This window comes from Mya arenaria, chromosome 5 (assembly GCF_026914265.1).
Source record: "Mya arenaria isolate MELC-2E11 chromosome 5, ASM2691426v1".
NCBI classification, from domain to species: domain Eukaryota; kingdom Metazoa; phylum Mollusca; class Bivalvia; order Myida; family Myidae; genus Mya; species Mya arenaria.
Window position 1 is genome coordinate 56,819,245 of NC_069126.1, and position 16,930 is coordinate 56,836,174.

The 16,930-nt window shown below is 36.4% G+C and overlaps 1 protein-coding gene across 1 annotated transcript in view; it reads right to left on the reverse strand.

Annotated features, from left to right (window-relative positions):
* Positions 1 to 8,388: 8,388 nt before the first annotated feature.
* The window catches only part of LOC128233397 (uncharacterized), a 39,808-nt gene continuing 31,266 nt past the window's right edge, over positions 8,389 to 16,930 (reverse strand). The window contains exons 2-4 of the mRNA XM_052947058.1: positions 16,554 to 16,716; positions 9,452 to 9,662; positions 8,389 to 8,669 (exon numbers count right to left, since the gene is read on the reverse strand). Coding sequence (XP_052803018.1) covers positions 8,624 to 8,669; positions 9,452 to 9,662; positions 16,554 to 16,716 — 420 coding nt within the window. The 3' untranslated portion in view covers positions 8,389 to 8,623. The remainder of the gene's footprint in view (positions 8,670 to 9,451; positions 9,663 to 16,553; positions 16,717 to 16,930) is intronic.

Sequence of the window (16,930 nt, forward strand, 5' to 3'; positions counted from 1 at the left end):
TCTCCAACAACTTATCTTCGGTATAAAGAACGCAGCACTACATTCGCCAAACCAAACGTGCAAAATAGAAATAAAAGAACTTCAAACCACAACTAGGCCATTTCGATCTTTTCTCGTTCAACTTCATTCCTCTATCACTCTTTCTTCTCATCTTTCATGTCCCATCATTACATATCAGTTTTACACATTAATTACAAACACATGTAACACGATATTACTGTATTCATGTATACATCCGACCATTTGCACCACAAAAAGCAGCTTAAATTGTTTGACAGAAGCGAGACATTGCATAAACTGTAGCTTTTTTCTATATTCTGTCAATTTATTTTTTGTGCATAACCATTTTCTTATTATATGATTTCTAATTTACCTGAATTTTGCCAAAATATGTGCATTTGAAATCTTGTAGGTATTATGATTAAATAGATATTGTTTTAACCAAATCAAATGTGAATTAACATTGGATGTAAAACAGTTTTCCAAGTTTTAGAGTTTGTTTCATCATATATGGATATTCTATCACCCCATAGGGCGAGACATCAGACTAAATTGCTTGACGATGGGTCTTTTTCCAGATAAAGATTGACAGTTTTCAGTTAATTGTTTTTAAATTTCCATTGAAGTTCGTATTACAATTTTAAACAGTTGAATAAATAGATATTTGATATATGATATAATGTCGAGTTTATGTTCGAGCAATTGTTTTCGTCTATAATTTGTATTGTACGAACGAAAGTGTTCGAATATTTTAAATCAAGTTTAAGAAAACATTCGAAAAAACAGGATTACTATTTCTCTAATAAACGGTAAGCTATGTTTATTTCCATATATACCCTTATATAAATACGAACGCCCTTTTTTGATAATACAAAAGTTGATTTTAAAAGTAGTTCTTAAAGTTAATATTTTCATTCCTAAGCTTGCTGCGGTTAAATTTTTTTTATCGTTATTTCAATGATAAAACTCCATATTTCACCGAATAGCGTCAACGAAAATGTGATAGGTTTAGACGATGCATTTGTGTATAAGTCTTAACAAACGTCGGATCAGTTCAGTTCTGTTCATGTACAGAGGACAGAAAATACAGAACAGCAGTGCTATGATTATAAAACATTATAAAAAAATAGTTATGTACGTAGACTAGCCCAAAAACAGACAGAAAAGGGCAGGAAAATATCCAGAATGTCCTAAAATATAACAATGAACACAATGTTGGTGAATTATTATTTCAAAAACCATCTAAAATTAAGTAATTATAGCATGTAGGTGTTTGTGAGCAACTATTATTTTCCAAGGAGGTGATATAAATATCTGTCATTTGACCTTAAATTTTGTAGAATGACAAACCATCTCCCCGGGTTTCAAATATATGATACAATTGTAAGGGAACTGGTGGTGCTGTTTTTTCGAACCTGGCTCTCATGGCCACCACTAGAACGTGTGGTCGTGTATGGAAGGAAGTCTTTCTTATCCTCTATTTTTCCTATGATTCCAACATCGTACATGCGTTTTTTGTTGTTTTTTTAAATAAACAATATATAATATAACACAGTTTATGCAATCATTCGTTCATTTTCAGGTATATGGGAAATAGTTAAATTGCTCCAACGAATAATTTAAGCCAATCAACGGAATATTTTACTTTCAACAAGTTATTTGGAAACTTTTGTTCATTATAATGATGTTTTAGTTATGATTATTTAACACAAAAACATACAACTATCCTTCTAATAAAGATTAACATGAAAAAAAAATGTTTTAAAAGTTAGCACGATTGAAGAGCTTTTCATAAGCTCTTGTTTTTCTTGCATTTTGTAAAACATTTTTTTTTCTTCATTTCATCAACATCGTTATTGTGTGTAAGTATCTGAATATAAAAACAAGTTTGTAACGAAATGTTGACATGTGTTCATATGAAGAACGCGGGGTTAATTGATAGTGTCATTATTCTTGAAAGAATTGTACCTTAACTTTCTTCCCTTGCCTCATTGAACAGTGAACTGTCATGTTTTGATATTCACTGGCGTCATAAAAGTCAAAATTCATTACCAATAAGATGTCATGGCTGACGATGTAATTTGTTTAAGTTAAGGGAATTTTTTTACATTTTTTAACATAATTCCACTTGTTATACGTCTAGGATGTAGGTCGGGTGTTGTATTTTAAGAATATAAATTGTTGTTTCACTCTTCATTTTGGTTCTAGATGTTTTTTTAAACAAATTAATGTATAGGAAATAGTAATGGTATCGTGTAACCTGTATTTACGTAGACTGAATGGCCAGGCGCCATACGCGATGTCTATACGCGAGAACGCGGCTGAAACCACATGATTCTGACAAAAGAAATCAGCCAAAGTTACAGTCGGCGTACATGACCACATGATCCTAATACTGTCAATTTCCAGTCCTAATTAATGCACCTCAGAACGCCCACATTGCACCAGATGGCACCATGGTTTTCAAAATTTTCATAGGGGGCATGCCCCCGGACCCCCCTGAATCCACATAAATAGAGGGCTAGCTATGCCCCTGATGGCGGTGAGTATTTAAAGTGTTATCAGTTGAAAATAGTCTTTTAACTGTTCACTTAATTTTCTTCATATACATGCTGGCTGTGTTTAGGATCGGTACATTTTTGTTCTTATATTATGAGATCTGGCCCCAATTTCTCTAAACATCTTAAGTCCGTTATAACAGGATCAAGCTCAGCACACTATTTTTGATCTGCTATAAATTTTGTAATATTTCCCTTTTTAAGAGTTTGGAGGCCTTTAAAGGATATGATATTTGAGATAATAGAAAAAAAACACTTTTTGTTCGATAAAATCATATTTAAGTAAGTACTTTTGCTAAATGAAATAAGGTACTTAAGTGAGTTAAGCTTCAGAATGTTCGAGAAATTGGGGCCTGGAAAAAATGATTTTTATCATAAACGAGGTCGAGATCTTGAAATGACGTCATTATATATTTAAACGAACGGCGTCATAAATGAATAGCGTTGGATAACTGCACCATATGTCGAGGGCTTATTTATTTGGCGCAGTTTATCATCAATTTGGTATTCATGTTATAAATAGATTATGAAATTCATGGTCATTCTATACGAAAATTATTAACCTCATTTATTAATATTGATATCAACTCACTTAGGCTCGTGATTTTTTTTTTAGAAAATTCGTTTCTAAACTTCCGTAGTGAGTGATCATCAAGTAATATCCTCTATAATATTTGATCCCTAGTGTACTGAGCTTTCCAAAACGTAAACTCCATCAAAATCTAACATTTCTGTAGTCTGTGTTTGTTGTCTAGTGACGTCGTTTGTCTCCCTTTCAGTTTATGCTAAGTGTTGATCACTGTACATTTAAACCGTTAATTACAGTGTGTGTACACCACGTGATAAAGTACGTCATAGATGCTACACCGAAAGGCATCATTTTGCTTCGAATGAAGACTTTAATCAAAGATAATTCTTCTTTTTGTTCACCGTTTTAAATAAAACAAAGAGGCAGTCCGTGTCGCTTAAAAGGCCCCGCTTTCGTATTATTTTATTTACTGGAATTCGATTAGGTTATTATTTTCCTCAGACACTTCGACAAACTTGTTTCATTAATATTGTTTTGACAGTGCTCCATCAGGTGGCGGTTTTGTGAAGTGGTTTGTCGAAGTGTTTTAAGAAACTAAATTCTCAAGACCGAAGGCAGGGCTCTGTAAGCGGATAAGACTGCGCCATGTTTCATTTAAAATGCTGAATAAATAGTGAAATTATCTATTGTTTAAAGTCTTTATTTGAGGCAAAATATTGCCTTCCGGCGTAGTTTCATGGCGTAATTTATCACGTGGTATACACACATTGTATTTAGATCGTGGTTAAATAATTAGTTGGGTGGGTGTGTCTCTGTAGCTTTCATTGTATCATTGCCACAGAAAGACAGGCTTTACATTGGCGCCGCTAGATCAGTACGTGGAAGTGTAAGTCGTGTTGAATCGTGACGTCACGCTCCCGGTTTCGCCGGTAACGATTAGTCTGCGGTGAGGATATAGATAAAACATAGATCGTATTGTGACAACTATGGCCTCGATAGTTCACGATTCACGTGGAAATGGTATTGTGTTTAACTAAGAGGTTATGGTACCTATTTTACATTTATACGATTTTTTTCTAACGATGGCAAACCAGATTTACCACAGACGGCTCAATATAATTATACGTACGGTATAATATTTTTTTTTTCATAAGGACATTTTAGCATTATTCTATTTGTAAAGAAGCGTTAGAAATTCCCAACTGTATTAAAAATGGGCCGAATGTAGGTGTTCAAATGGATTGTCACGATCCACTTAAAGTTGTATTAGGATTAATGGCATTTTATCACGATGAGCACACGGAGCATTCGACAGCCAACACGTGTCACGAGTCTTTCTCTTCCTTGCTCATGTGACATCATGTTGTATCAAACATTATCGAGCATCGGCCTCAAATCCAGTGCGACGGACAAACATCATATAAGTACATTTCATGCGTTTCCGGAGCATATGGGTAAATCCGACATATGGTCACGTGCGAAACCCCGTAACAAAGCTTGCCGAACGTGCTCGACCTTATAAATTGTATTACCATATATAGGTTATAAACGGTTTTTGCACATTCAACGTCGTTGTGTACGTCATTGGCGCACAATCATTTTAAAGCGCAGTTGACGTAAATAGTTCTAAGTAAACCTTCGTTAATAAGGCATAAACGCAAGTAAAATGCGACAAACTGCCTACTTGACTGATCTTAACAAAGCATAATTACAGGGTGGTGTCAAAAATTCACGTGTGGTGTCAATGATACAGGGTGGTGTCGATAATACAGGGTAGTGTCAATAATACAGAGTTGTGTCAATAATTCACGTGTGGTGTCAATAATACAGGGTGGTGTCGATAATACAGGTTGGTGTTAATGATGCAGGGTGGTGTCAAAAATTCACGTGTGGTGTCAATAATACAGGGTGGTGTCGATAATACAGGGTGGTGTCAATGATGCAGGGTGGTGTCAAAAATTAACGTTTGGCGTCAATTATACAGGATGGTGTCGATAAAACAGGGTGGTGTCAATAATACAGGGTGGTGTCAATAATACAGGGTGGTGTCAATAATACAGGGTGGTGTCAATGATACAGGGTGGTGTCAATGATACAGGGTGGCGTCAATAAAACAGGGTGGTGTCAATAATTCACGTGTGGTGTTAATAATACTGAATTGTGTCAATAATACAGGGTGGTGTCAATGATACAGGGTGGTTTCAATAATACAGGGTGGTGTCAATGATACAGGGTGGTGTCGATAATACAGGGTGTAGTCAATAATACAAAGTTGTGTCAATAATTCACGTGTGGTGTTAATAATACTGAATTGTGTCAATAATACAGGGTGGTGTCAAGAATTCAGGGTTGTATCAATAATACAGGGTGGTGTCAATAATACAGGGTGGTGTCAATTATACAGGGTGGTGTCAATAAAACAGGGTGGTGTCAATAATACAGGGTGGTGTCAATGATACAGGGTGGTGTCAATAATACAGGGTGGTGTCAATAATACAGGGTGGTGTCAATGATACAGGGTTGTGTCAATGATACAGGGTGGTGTCAATAATACAGGGTGGTGTCAATAATACAGGGTTGTGTCAATAATACATATTGGCGTCAATAATACAGGGTGGTGTCAATGATACAGGGTGGTGTCAATGATACAGGGTTGTGTCAATGATACAGGGTGGTGTCAATGATACAGGGTGGTGTCAATGATACAGGGTTGTGTCAATGATACAGGGTGGTGTCAATAATACAGGGTGGTGTCAATGATACAGGGTGGTGTCAATGATACAGGGTTGTGTCAATGATACAGGGTGGTGTCAATGATACAGGGTGGTGTCAATGATACAGGGTGGTGTCAATGATACAGGGTGGTGTCAATAATACAGGGTGGTGTCAATGATACAGGGTGGTGTCAATGATACAGGGTTGTGTCAATGATACAGGGTGGTGTCAATAATACAGGGTGGTGTCAATATCACAGGATGGTGTCAATAATACAGGGTGGTGTCAATGATACAGGGTGGTGTCAATAATACAGGGTGGTGTCAATGATACAGGGTGGTGTCAATAATACAGGGTGGTGTCAATGATACAGGGTTGTGTCAATAATACAGGGTGGTGTCAATAATACAGGGTGGTGTCAATAATACATGTTGGCGTCAATAATACAGGGTGGTGTCAATAACACACGTGTGCTCAATTATTTAATATGGAACACCGCAACTGTTTAATGTTGTGTCACATTGTGCTATTATGTCTTACTGACATTTTATTATGTCTAACAGACAAGTTTTATGTCTACTTTACATGCTATTATGTCTTACAGACTAGTTATTATGTCTTACAGACTAGTTATTATGTCTAACTGACATGTTAATATGTCTAACCAAATAGTTATTATTATGTCTAACAGACTAGTTAGTATGTCAAACCGACTAGTTATTATGTCTAACAGACTAGTAATTATGTATTTCTAATTGACAGGCTGTAATGTCTTATTGACATGTTATGTTGTCTAACTGATTGGCTATTATGTCTAACAGACTAGTAATTATGTCTAATTGACAGGCTGTAATGTCTTATTGACATGTAATGATATTCAACTGATTGGCTATTATGTCTAATTGACTAGTAATTATGTCCAATTGACAGGCTGTTGTCTTATTGACATGTTATGATGTCTAACTGATTGGCTATTATGTCTAACAGACTAGTAATTATGTCTTATTGACAGGCTGTTGTCTTATTGTCATGTTATGTTGTCTAACTGATTGGCTATTATGTCTAACAGACTAGTAATTATGTCTTATTGACAGGCTGTTGTCTTATTGACATGTTATGATGTCTAACTGATTGGCTATTATGTCTAATTGACTAGTAATTATGTCTTATTGACAGGCTGTTGTCTTATTGACATGTAATGATATTCAACTGATTGGCTATTATGTCTAACTGACATGATGATATGCCCAATTGACAATACATATACTACCATGTCAAGCGGACATAAAACCAAGTCCTAGCACATTTCAATCCAACAAATTCACGTTTCAATTAGGCAAGTCAACATGGTTATAGGACATGATAGAATATCGATTAGACATAACGTCTTTTAATGATATGACGGAAATGGACAAAACATCAATCATGATTAAACGTCAATTTGGCATAATAACATGTCATGTAGACACTAATATTTCATATGATATGTAGGTCTGACGTAGTAAAATGTCAGTAAAACATAATCACATGTCGGATAGACATAATTACATGCTAGTATGAAATAAAAACATGATAGTCTGACATAATTACATATTGGTTAAACATAATAGCATGGCTTTAGACATAATAGCATGGCAGTTAGACATAATAGCATGGCAGTTAGACATAATAGCATGGCAGTTAGACATAATAGCATGGCAGTTAGACATACATGTAATAGCATGGCAGTTAGACATAATAGCATGGCAGTTAGACATAATAGCATGGCAGTTAGACATACATGTAATAGCATGGCAGTTAGACATAATAGCATGGCTTTAGACATAATAGCATGGCTTTAGACATAATAGCATGGCAGTTAGACATAATAGCATGGCAGTTAGACATACATGTAATAGCATGGCAGTTAGACATAATAGCATGGCAGTTAGACATAATAGCATGGCAGTTAGACATATGAGACATAATAGCATGGCAGTTAGACATAATAGCATGGCAGTTAGACATAATAGCATGGCAGTTAGACATACATGTAATAGCATGGCAGTTAAAGATAATAGCATAAATCTCACAACATTTGACAGTTTTGGCGTTCCATATTTGTAACATTATGTAATGCGAGCTGGTCGAAACTGCATCTATTTCCAATCCTTTGCCGTCTTGTCATGCACGATGTTTAAAGAGTTTAGGTCGAATATTAGTGAGGGTAGAATACTTCTGTACAGGAGCTGCTGTGATTTTGTACACGTAGGCAACATAGTAATATAATTGTTGAGAAATGAAAGCATTTAGTAGTTATTTAGATATGTTCATACAATGAAATTAATAACATGCGTCTGATATTTTCAATTGAAATATAATGAAAGGCAACTTTTTGACAGCAGAATATATGCAGTGAAAACATTATTGAATTCCTTTGGTGATCGTAAACGCTAATATATGGCTTCTTAAAATAGCCATTGCTTTCGTCTGGGTTTTCAATCTCTCTTTTGTATGCATATCAGAACGTTAAGACAAATAATACTACCTATATCCCCTTACCAGTATTTCTTAACCGATTCACCAAAACTACTCAGTGGTGTTGTAAATTTTTAATGTATTTTTATTCAAGTACAAATTATCAATTCATCATTTTTAATTCCTAGTTCGATAATCGAAACAACATTGTTCTAGAAATGTTTTTTATGTAGAGTTATTGTCTATTGTAGCGATGGTAACGGTTCTCGAGGTGGTGGTCTTGTAATTCTCGATACGAGCATTGGTAACGCGCTTGCTCCAGGTGCCATGGTAACGCGCTTGTCCATGGCGCCAAGGATGATGATCAATCGTCTTGTAACGTGACCATTGTACTTTCTGTTTGGCCCTTCCTGAAACACAATTGTTAACAGTGCACACGTTCACTGTCGTGAAACAATGATCGAATCCATTACATCCATTATTCTATAAAACAAATTCAGTTCCATTATTAAAGTAAATGGTGCGTGGGAAAATACTCAGAATTTAATGTACAGCACGTTTCATGTACGAAAATTGCGGTTTCACTTTAATGGAATAATGTTATTTTTAAGAATCATATTTATCTTTTCATCAAAAGCGATGCCGCGACTACATATGATTAAAAGCGTTTTAACAAAGATCAGATAGCCTGCCACCTATGGGAGTTTATACATCAAGTAGTTCATATAAACAGAGGCATAATAATTACGTTTCTATCACTAGCGGGGAGGAGCAACCGACACCCCCATCCCGCGCCACCTAACCCTCTCCCCTGACATCTGCCCCCCGCGACCTAACCCCCCCCCAACATCTGCCCCCCCCGCCACCTACCCCCTCCTCGACATCTGCCCCCTTTTGTAGTTGCTGTGGACAGGGGGCCCACGTCCTAAGTTGCACCAAAAAATTCCCCCCTCTAACGTAAAATCAGGTAAACGCACCTGGCTATTGTATATCTCTCAATTAAACAACCATCATTAAAGTAGTTCTTTCCCCAGGGCTTTGGGTCGAAGCTGATTGATTAAATCAGTACTTGTAGTTTGAATGCAAACATTAAAAGCTATAAATGTACAATGTAGTTTATTTGATACAATATTACACAGGAAACTCACGGACAAGCCCGGTAGCCAAATAAACGATAGAAAGTCGTACAAACCTATGACATTTAAAGACTCCTGGTAATGATGTTTCTATGCATATTCGGGAGCTGACGAAGGGCAATCGAGATGAAAAGCCCGAGGGCACGGAGGAAGGGCGCCCGTTTTGTGAATTTGATCCAAACATGTTTTCAAATGTATTGCTGTTAACAAAGTCTATGTCTGAATTGTCCATGAAATATGGCTCTAGCTGTTCATCGCTGTCTGGAACTGAAATTTAAGCAAATGAAACGCATTAAAACACGACAGACAAAGATCAAAAACGTATGTTGGGGTTAGCGGCTGGACACAAGTTCACTCGGGGTGGTGGCTGGGGACGAGTTCAACTCGGGGTGACGGCAAGGGACGAGTTTACACGGGGTGACGGTTGGGGACGAGTTCACTCGGGTGAGGGCTGGGGACGATTTCACTCGGGATGACGGCTGGGAACGAGTTCTCTCGGTGTGATGGCTGGGGACGAGTTTACTCGGTGTGACGGCTGGGGACGATTCCATTCGGGGCTACGGCTGGGGACGAGTTTTCTCGGTGTGATGGCTGGGGACGAGTTTACTCGGTGTGACGACTGGGGACGAGTTCACTCGGGTGACGGCCGGGGACGAGTTCAGTTGTGGTGACGGCTCGGGACGAGGTTACTCGATGTGACGGCTGGGGACGAGTTTACTCGGTGTGCTGGCTGAAAACGAGTTCACACGGGTGACGGCTGGGGACGAGTTCACTCGGGGTGACGGCTCGGGACGAGTTTACTCGGTGTAACGGGTGGGGACGAGTTCACTCGGGTGAGGGCTAGGGACGATTTCACTCGGAGTGACGGCTGGGGAAGAGTTTACTCGGGGTGGGGGGTGGGGACGAGTTTACTCGGTGTGACGGGTGGGGACGAGTTTACTCGGTGTGACGGGTGGGGACGAGTTTACTCGGGCTGGCGGCTTGGAACGAGTTAACTCGGGTTTAAAATTGTTTATGGATACTCCACCTTACAAATTGTATATTTTTTTATTTCGCACTTAATCAGAAGCACGGTTGTTACGTTAAAGTCCTAATACAAACAGCCATCAAAGACAAACCATGGATACTTTCATCCCGAAATTATGGACATACTCATCGGTTTCATCTTTTGACTTTTTATCGGAAATTACTAAAGACAGTTATTTCATTTCTCTTTGAGCTCACGTAAATCTTGCCACATAATTGAAACAACTGTCTGATCTGTAGTTTAAAAGGATGCAATCCTCAGATCGGTCGCGCAAAACAAGGAATGTTCACAATTAATGGATCTCTACTGGAGAAACGACATCCGGCGTTAACTAGTTCCGCTTCCATTTGCAAACTATTAATACAACGAAAACCTCGAGTTTTGAAGTAAAAACAGTTGTGTTCTGTTAGAAATCAATGGTTTTGTTTTAACAATGTCGTCTGCTTAACACTCCTACCGGAACTAAAGCGACATAGATCAATTACGCAGCGAATGGGGTAAAACAGAACTAAATGCCTCATCTAGGGACTTTCCAACAAAATGAGCTTTCTCATGCAAAGGCGTGGGAATGCCAATATCTGCGGCCATAGAACTACATTTGAACTATTTCAACGAGAACTACAAGTAACACCTGTGCATGTGTCTTTAAATCAGGCGAAACGCGATTATATCAGAAGCGATCTAATAACTTTAATATTTTTTTTTTACTATTCAGCCCTTGTACTGCTAACAAGTGACATATTATACCTACACCAGGTAAAATCAATGGTTTAATTTGAGGTTAGTTGTATAATGTTCTTGTTAAACTTGCACTCTCACAGATTTACCGTTTTTAAAACTTTTTTATTATTTTTTGTATTGCAAAGAGCAATTTTTTGCGTGAATATCTGCAAAATGATAAAAAATTGCCGACAAAAGATCAGATCACAGATTTTCATATTTCCGTTCGAAAATTAATGTTTTATGGCTTACACCGTTACTAAAGGTTTAAGAAAAATGCATAAAACATAAATTTTTGAACTTAAATATAAAAATCTGCGATCTTCTTTTATTTTCAGCAGTCTTATATAATCGGTTTCCAAGACAACAAAAAAAGTTGTCAAAACGTTCAATCTGTGATAGTGCAACTTAAATAACAGAATACCGCGATTAGGCCACTCATTTTTTATCTTTTGGTTTACAAGAATTTTGGGAAAAAATGTCCACCGGGTGGTCGAAAAAAAAGGGAAAAAAGTCACAAAACATACTCTTAAAGGGTGAAAATCAGAGAACAACATAAAATCATTGAAAGTCTATATCATTTACTTAACATTTTAAATTTTTAAACTGCTATTAATGCGTGTTTTAATACACTCAAAATTTCAAAGTTCTAATCAACACACAGTTTAAATCTTACATACTGTGCATATAAAACAGCGATGAAATTGACTATAAAACATGTTGACATTTATAAACTACACTTTTTTTTCAAAGATACATTGAATATCACTCAGCAAGACATTTGTTCAGCTTTAAGGGTAAGCTTAAGCAAAAGAGAATGCAGAACACTTAAAAACTGACCAATATTAAATTGAAAAAAAGAGAAGGCGAATTTTACGCATTAAAATACACAAAAATTGCACTGTATTAAGACAATACTTTACATTTTCTAAACATTGTTTCTGTCATTTCAATATTGGAAATGTCAATAAAGATAAATAATTACCAAATAAGGAAGTAACATTTTATGAAGACATTTGAGCTTTAATATTGTAAAAACAATTTCTGAAAACCTAAAAACCAAACTAGACCTAGATTTGAGTGTTAATACCCTTTACCATGCCGGGTCCTAGTTGTGTGTAACCCGATCCATGCTAAGTCCGGATATTTTCGGACCGGGATATTTACCATGGGTTGTTCACCAAATCCATTTCAAATTCATATCTTGCAGCAAATGATCACATCAGTACATAAAAATCAAAAAGCAAAATAATAAATCTAGCATGTGACTTAACTTTATGTACCAATGACAGCAAACTGACAGAGAAATCCATAATTATGTATCAGATATTTTCATCTTCTCCCAACTCCGCCATTTTTGTGTTACATGTATACATGCGTTCACAGGGCATCTATACTTCATGCTTGTTTTTTTTTTTTTTTTTTTTTTTTTTTTTTTTTTTTTTTTTCATTTTAAAGAGTGAATCTGTTGAGCTGGTTAAAGAGCTGGTTACAACAACAAATCTCATTTATAGTGAAATATAAATTTCATTACAAATTGAAATGGACTTATTCAAAATAGTTTTCCGTGTTGTTTTATCTAAATGTTTTGCACAAAACTCCCGGCATTAGTAAATGTCATTGACACATGTGTTCAACTCTTTCATTGTTTTTACTCTACAATTAACCCAAACATGAAAAAACATGAAATCTAGAATAAACACAAGCTTTACATTGACTCAATGACAAATATTTCCAAACCATTCTCTGATTTAAAATCCATAAATACCACCGACCGAACTTGTGAAACTAGGTCACCGGTGTCAACTTAGAAATTTTACTTTCGATTTCACCACTCACACTTAGTGCACTGTTTTTTTATATTTAACCATAAAATGTTATAAAATGTTTTTCTCACACATAATTTACAGATATTTGTGTCTACTTATTCGATGGCAGCTGCTGACACTTTTATTTTTTTATCTATAAACAACAATATTTTCATGACCTAAATTGGCGGGGGAAAAACAACAATCACGTGACAGTTATTGTTTGTGTCGGCTGTTAAATATTGCCAATGTTTATTGCTATTGCTTTTTTAACAACTCCTGCATATTTTAATTAATTATGTCAAAGAATGACTGCTATCGTCAATTCCGCCATTGCCAATGGCGCTGCCATAACATACTGCATTCGTACTCTTATCTATTCGGGTTTTGTCGTTTCGCACCAAACTCAATATGGTCGGGAAAATAAATTTGAAAAAGAAGTGAAATTCATTTTTTTTTTTTTTTTTTTTTTTTTTGTACTTTTCGGAAAATTAGATCCGCCGGTTTTGTAAACGAATTTATATAAAAGTAGTGGCCTTACAGATATTTATTTGAAATTATTTCCAACACGGCGAAATGACACCGTGTGCTACTAGAAAGAGGTATACGCCAGAGATACAAGATACAAGAATCTTTACTTAAGGTCGGGTATATGATGATAAGAAACATTTGCTCAATGGGCTATTTTCCGACATAAATAACAAAAATACATAACATATCAAAACATAACAATGAGCTAGTGACCTGGAAATAAAAGCCTTTTGTCCATAACACATAATACAAAAGTGCGTTAACAATACCACATGCGACTATTCAATTATAACCGTTTCTTAAGTTTAATGTTATATGTCATTAAATACGAGCTATGCCTAAAAGGAGTACATGTATATACGACACTATTGCTTGAGGTGAATTATTGTTAGTGGAACATATATTTGTCCATGGTCGCGTCTGAGGGCTTTGTGTTTGAGTTTCTGGAGTTCATTAGTGTGAGGTTGAGTTTCTGGAGTACATTAGTGTGGGGTTGAGTTTCTGGAGTATATTAGTGTGAGGTTGAGTTTCTGGAGTACATTAGTGTGGGGTTGAGTTTCTGGAGTACATTAGTGTGGGGTTGAGTTTCTGGAGTACATTAGTGTTGGGTTGAATTTCTGGAGTATATTAGTGTGGGGTTGAGTTTCTGGAGTTCATTAGTGTGGGGTTGATTTTCTGGAGTTCATTATTGTGAGGTTGAGTTTCTGGAGTTCATTAGTGTGAGGTTGAGTTTCTGGAGTTCATTAGTGTGAGGTTGAGTTTCTGGAGTACATTAGTGTGGGGTTGAGTTTCTTGAGTACATTAATGTGAGGTTGAGGTTCTGGCGTACATTAGTGTGCGGTTAAGGTTCTGTAGTACATTAGTGTGAGGTTGAGGTTCTTCAGTACATTAGTGTGAGGTTGGGGTTCTGGAGTACATAAGTGTGAGATTGAGGTTCTGGAGTACATTGGTGTGAGGTTGAAATTATCGAGTTCATTAGTGTGAGTTTGAGGTTAAGGAGCTCAGTAGTGTGAGGTTGTGGTTCTGGAGTACATTAGTGTGAGGTCGAGGTTCTTGAGTACATTAATGTGAGGTTGAAGTTCTGGCGTACATTAGTGTGCGGTTAAGGTTCTGGAGTACATTAGTGTGAGGTTGAGGTTCTTCAGTACATTAGTGTGAGGTTAAGATTATGGAGTATATTAGTGTGAGGTTGAGGTTCTGGAGTACATTAGTGTGAGGTTGAGGTTCTGGAGTACATTGGTGTGAGGTTGAGGTTCTGGCGTACATTAGTGTGAGGTTGAGGTTCTGGAGTACATTGGTGTGAGGTTGAGGTTCTGGAGTACATAAGTGTGAGGTTGGGGTTCTGTAGTACATTAGTGTGAGGTTGGGGTTCTGTAGTACGTTTGTGTGAGGTTGAGTATCCATTACCAGGCAGACAGTGGTATAACATCTGGATTGTGTCTTTATATAAAAGCTGTTAATCTACATGAATTGCTGATTATGGGACTGTTTTAGAAAGGATCAGGGTTTTAATGCGCTATTACACTACGCTATTCCGGTGAAACGTCGTTCCTTTTTGTGCCACTGTTGTACGACATTTCATATTCTAAGACTGTTTTAGTCATTTTTATCTTACAAAAAATAGATATATTATAAAAGCATTGGTTTCGTCATTTGGCCGTATCAGCGATTAAGAGAACACGTTTCTTAAGATCATTTACTCTAAATGTTTTTGAGACTGTCGATATAAGTTTTATTAGACTTAATCATTACAAGCTCATCTTCATACAAGCAAATATACAAATGTGTCATGTGAAAACAAGACGCCAATGCGGCAACGCCGCATTATAGAAGCCTTTTTTATTTGACGATGCAGTTTTGCAAATCTAAGATTTGAGCGTGTGACCTAGTTTTTAACCAAGAAGACCCACATTTATATGTATCAGAGATACCGTTTATACAAATAACCTGAAATTTCATGAAGATCAACAGAAAGTGTTCCATTTGTGCGAAGAAAAATGAACGTTTTATGAAAAAAACATCATCTTTTTTCACTAAAATATAAGTCCCAGAGACCTAATTTTTGACACTAGATGACACATTTTATCATTTAAGATTTAAATTAAGATCAGTGAAACAAGTTTCTAAACAGTTTACAAAATGACAAAGTGTTTTACCCAAGATGACTCATATTCACAATAGCCTAAGACGCAATGCAGAAAAACATTCGGAACATGTTTACATATCCTGTAGAAAAAAAAATGTTGTTGTGTTTTTTCTTGCTAAAGTTCTATTATACTAACATGTAACTAAGATATCCTGTAGAAAAAAAACTGTTAAAGTTTCATGAAAAAAATGGAATTTATGACATGGGGAAAATATTTCACTAATTGTAAATTTATATAATATTAACAAGCAATGTCTTACAGAAGTGACTTTTGGTCATTTACTGATTAGTTTATGAAATGATACTAATGCAAGTAGCTTTGACTGACTTTGCGTTGCTTTCAGGCTTTCCAAGTATATCAGTGAAATACTCCAAACCATACATATATGGTAGTTATGACATATAAAACAACCAACGTACCGAGTATTCCGGAAAGTTAAAACATTCAAGCGTAAACTATATTATTCAACTGGAATCAATAACAACGTTAAATGTTGTGTGTGTTTTCTTGTATATGTTTTCAAGTTATGTATCATTTTAAAGGTTATGTCAGAATCCGTGAATATTTGAAAGAGTGTTGGCCCTTTAAGAATTCGTGTTTTTGTTTTTCGTGGTTTTCTAAAACCTGATAGTAATGTAACGAAACTACACGGACAAACTCCAACAAAAAATACCATCTTACAATGAGCCAAACACACAAGGTCTCACAGGTCAAGCGTATATAAATATACAAAACCTCAATGCATTTATTTGTAATTCTTGTAAATGAATGGAGAATGTGGAGCTGTTTTATCGAGAAAGGGGTGCTTTCGCTCATAGAAGAGGTTTTTTACAATGCGTTAGTATCGTTGGAAATCTCTCCTACATGTAGGTATGAAATCACTCCTCTGAGTCTTGATTAGACGCCCCCAGGCTGTTATACTTACAAGTATTTGAGGATAGTGCCGCCATGATATCGCTGGATCTTGAGCTACTGAAGCGCTTGCCAAACCTGCCCTGTGGGCGCCATTGCGGGGCACCATCCCCTGATGACCACGTGACCAAAATGATGGCGACGAAAATTGACAGGGTTTCTACTGTCTTCATAATCTGAAAATAGATGCAGTGCGCATAATTATAAAGAGGGAAATATATAAGAGGGGAGTATCGGTCAGTGTGGCCGGATAATAGGTGCATAGCTTAAATTTATCAAATTAACACAGATAATTCATCTCCCAGATAATCAGATAGGTAAAGATAATCATTACTTCTGTGTCTTGTTCATGGTTAAACGTTTATAAAACGAATGTTACTATATATAGCT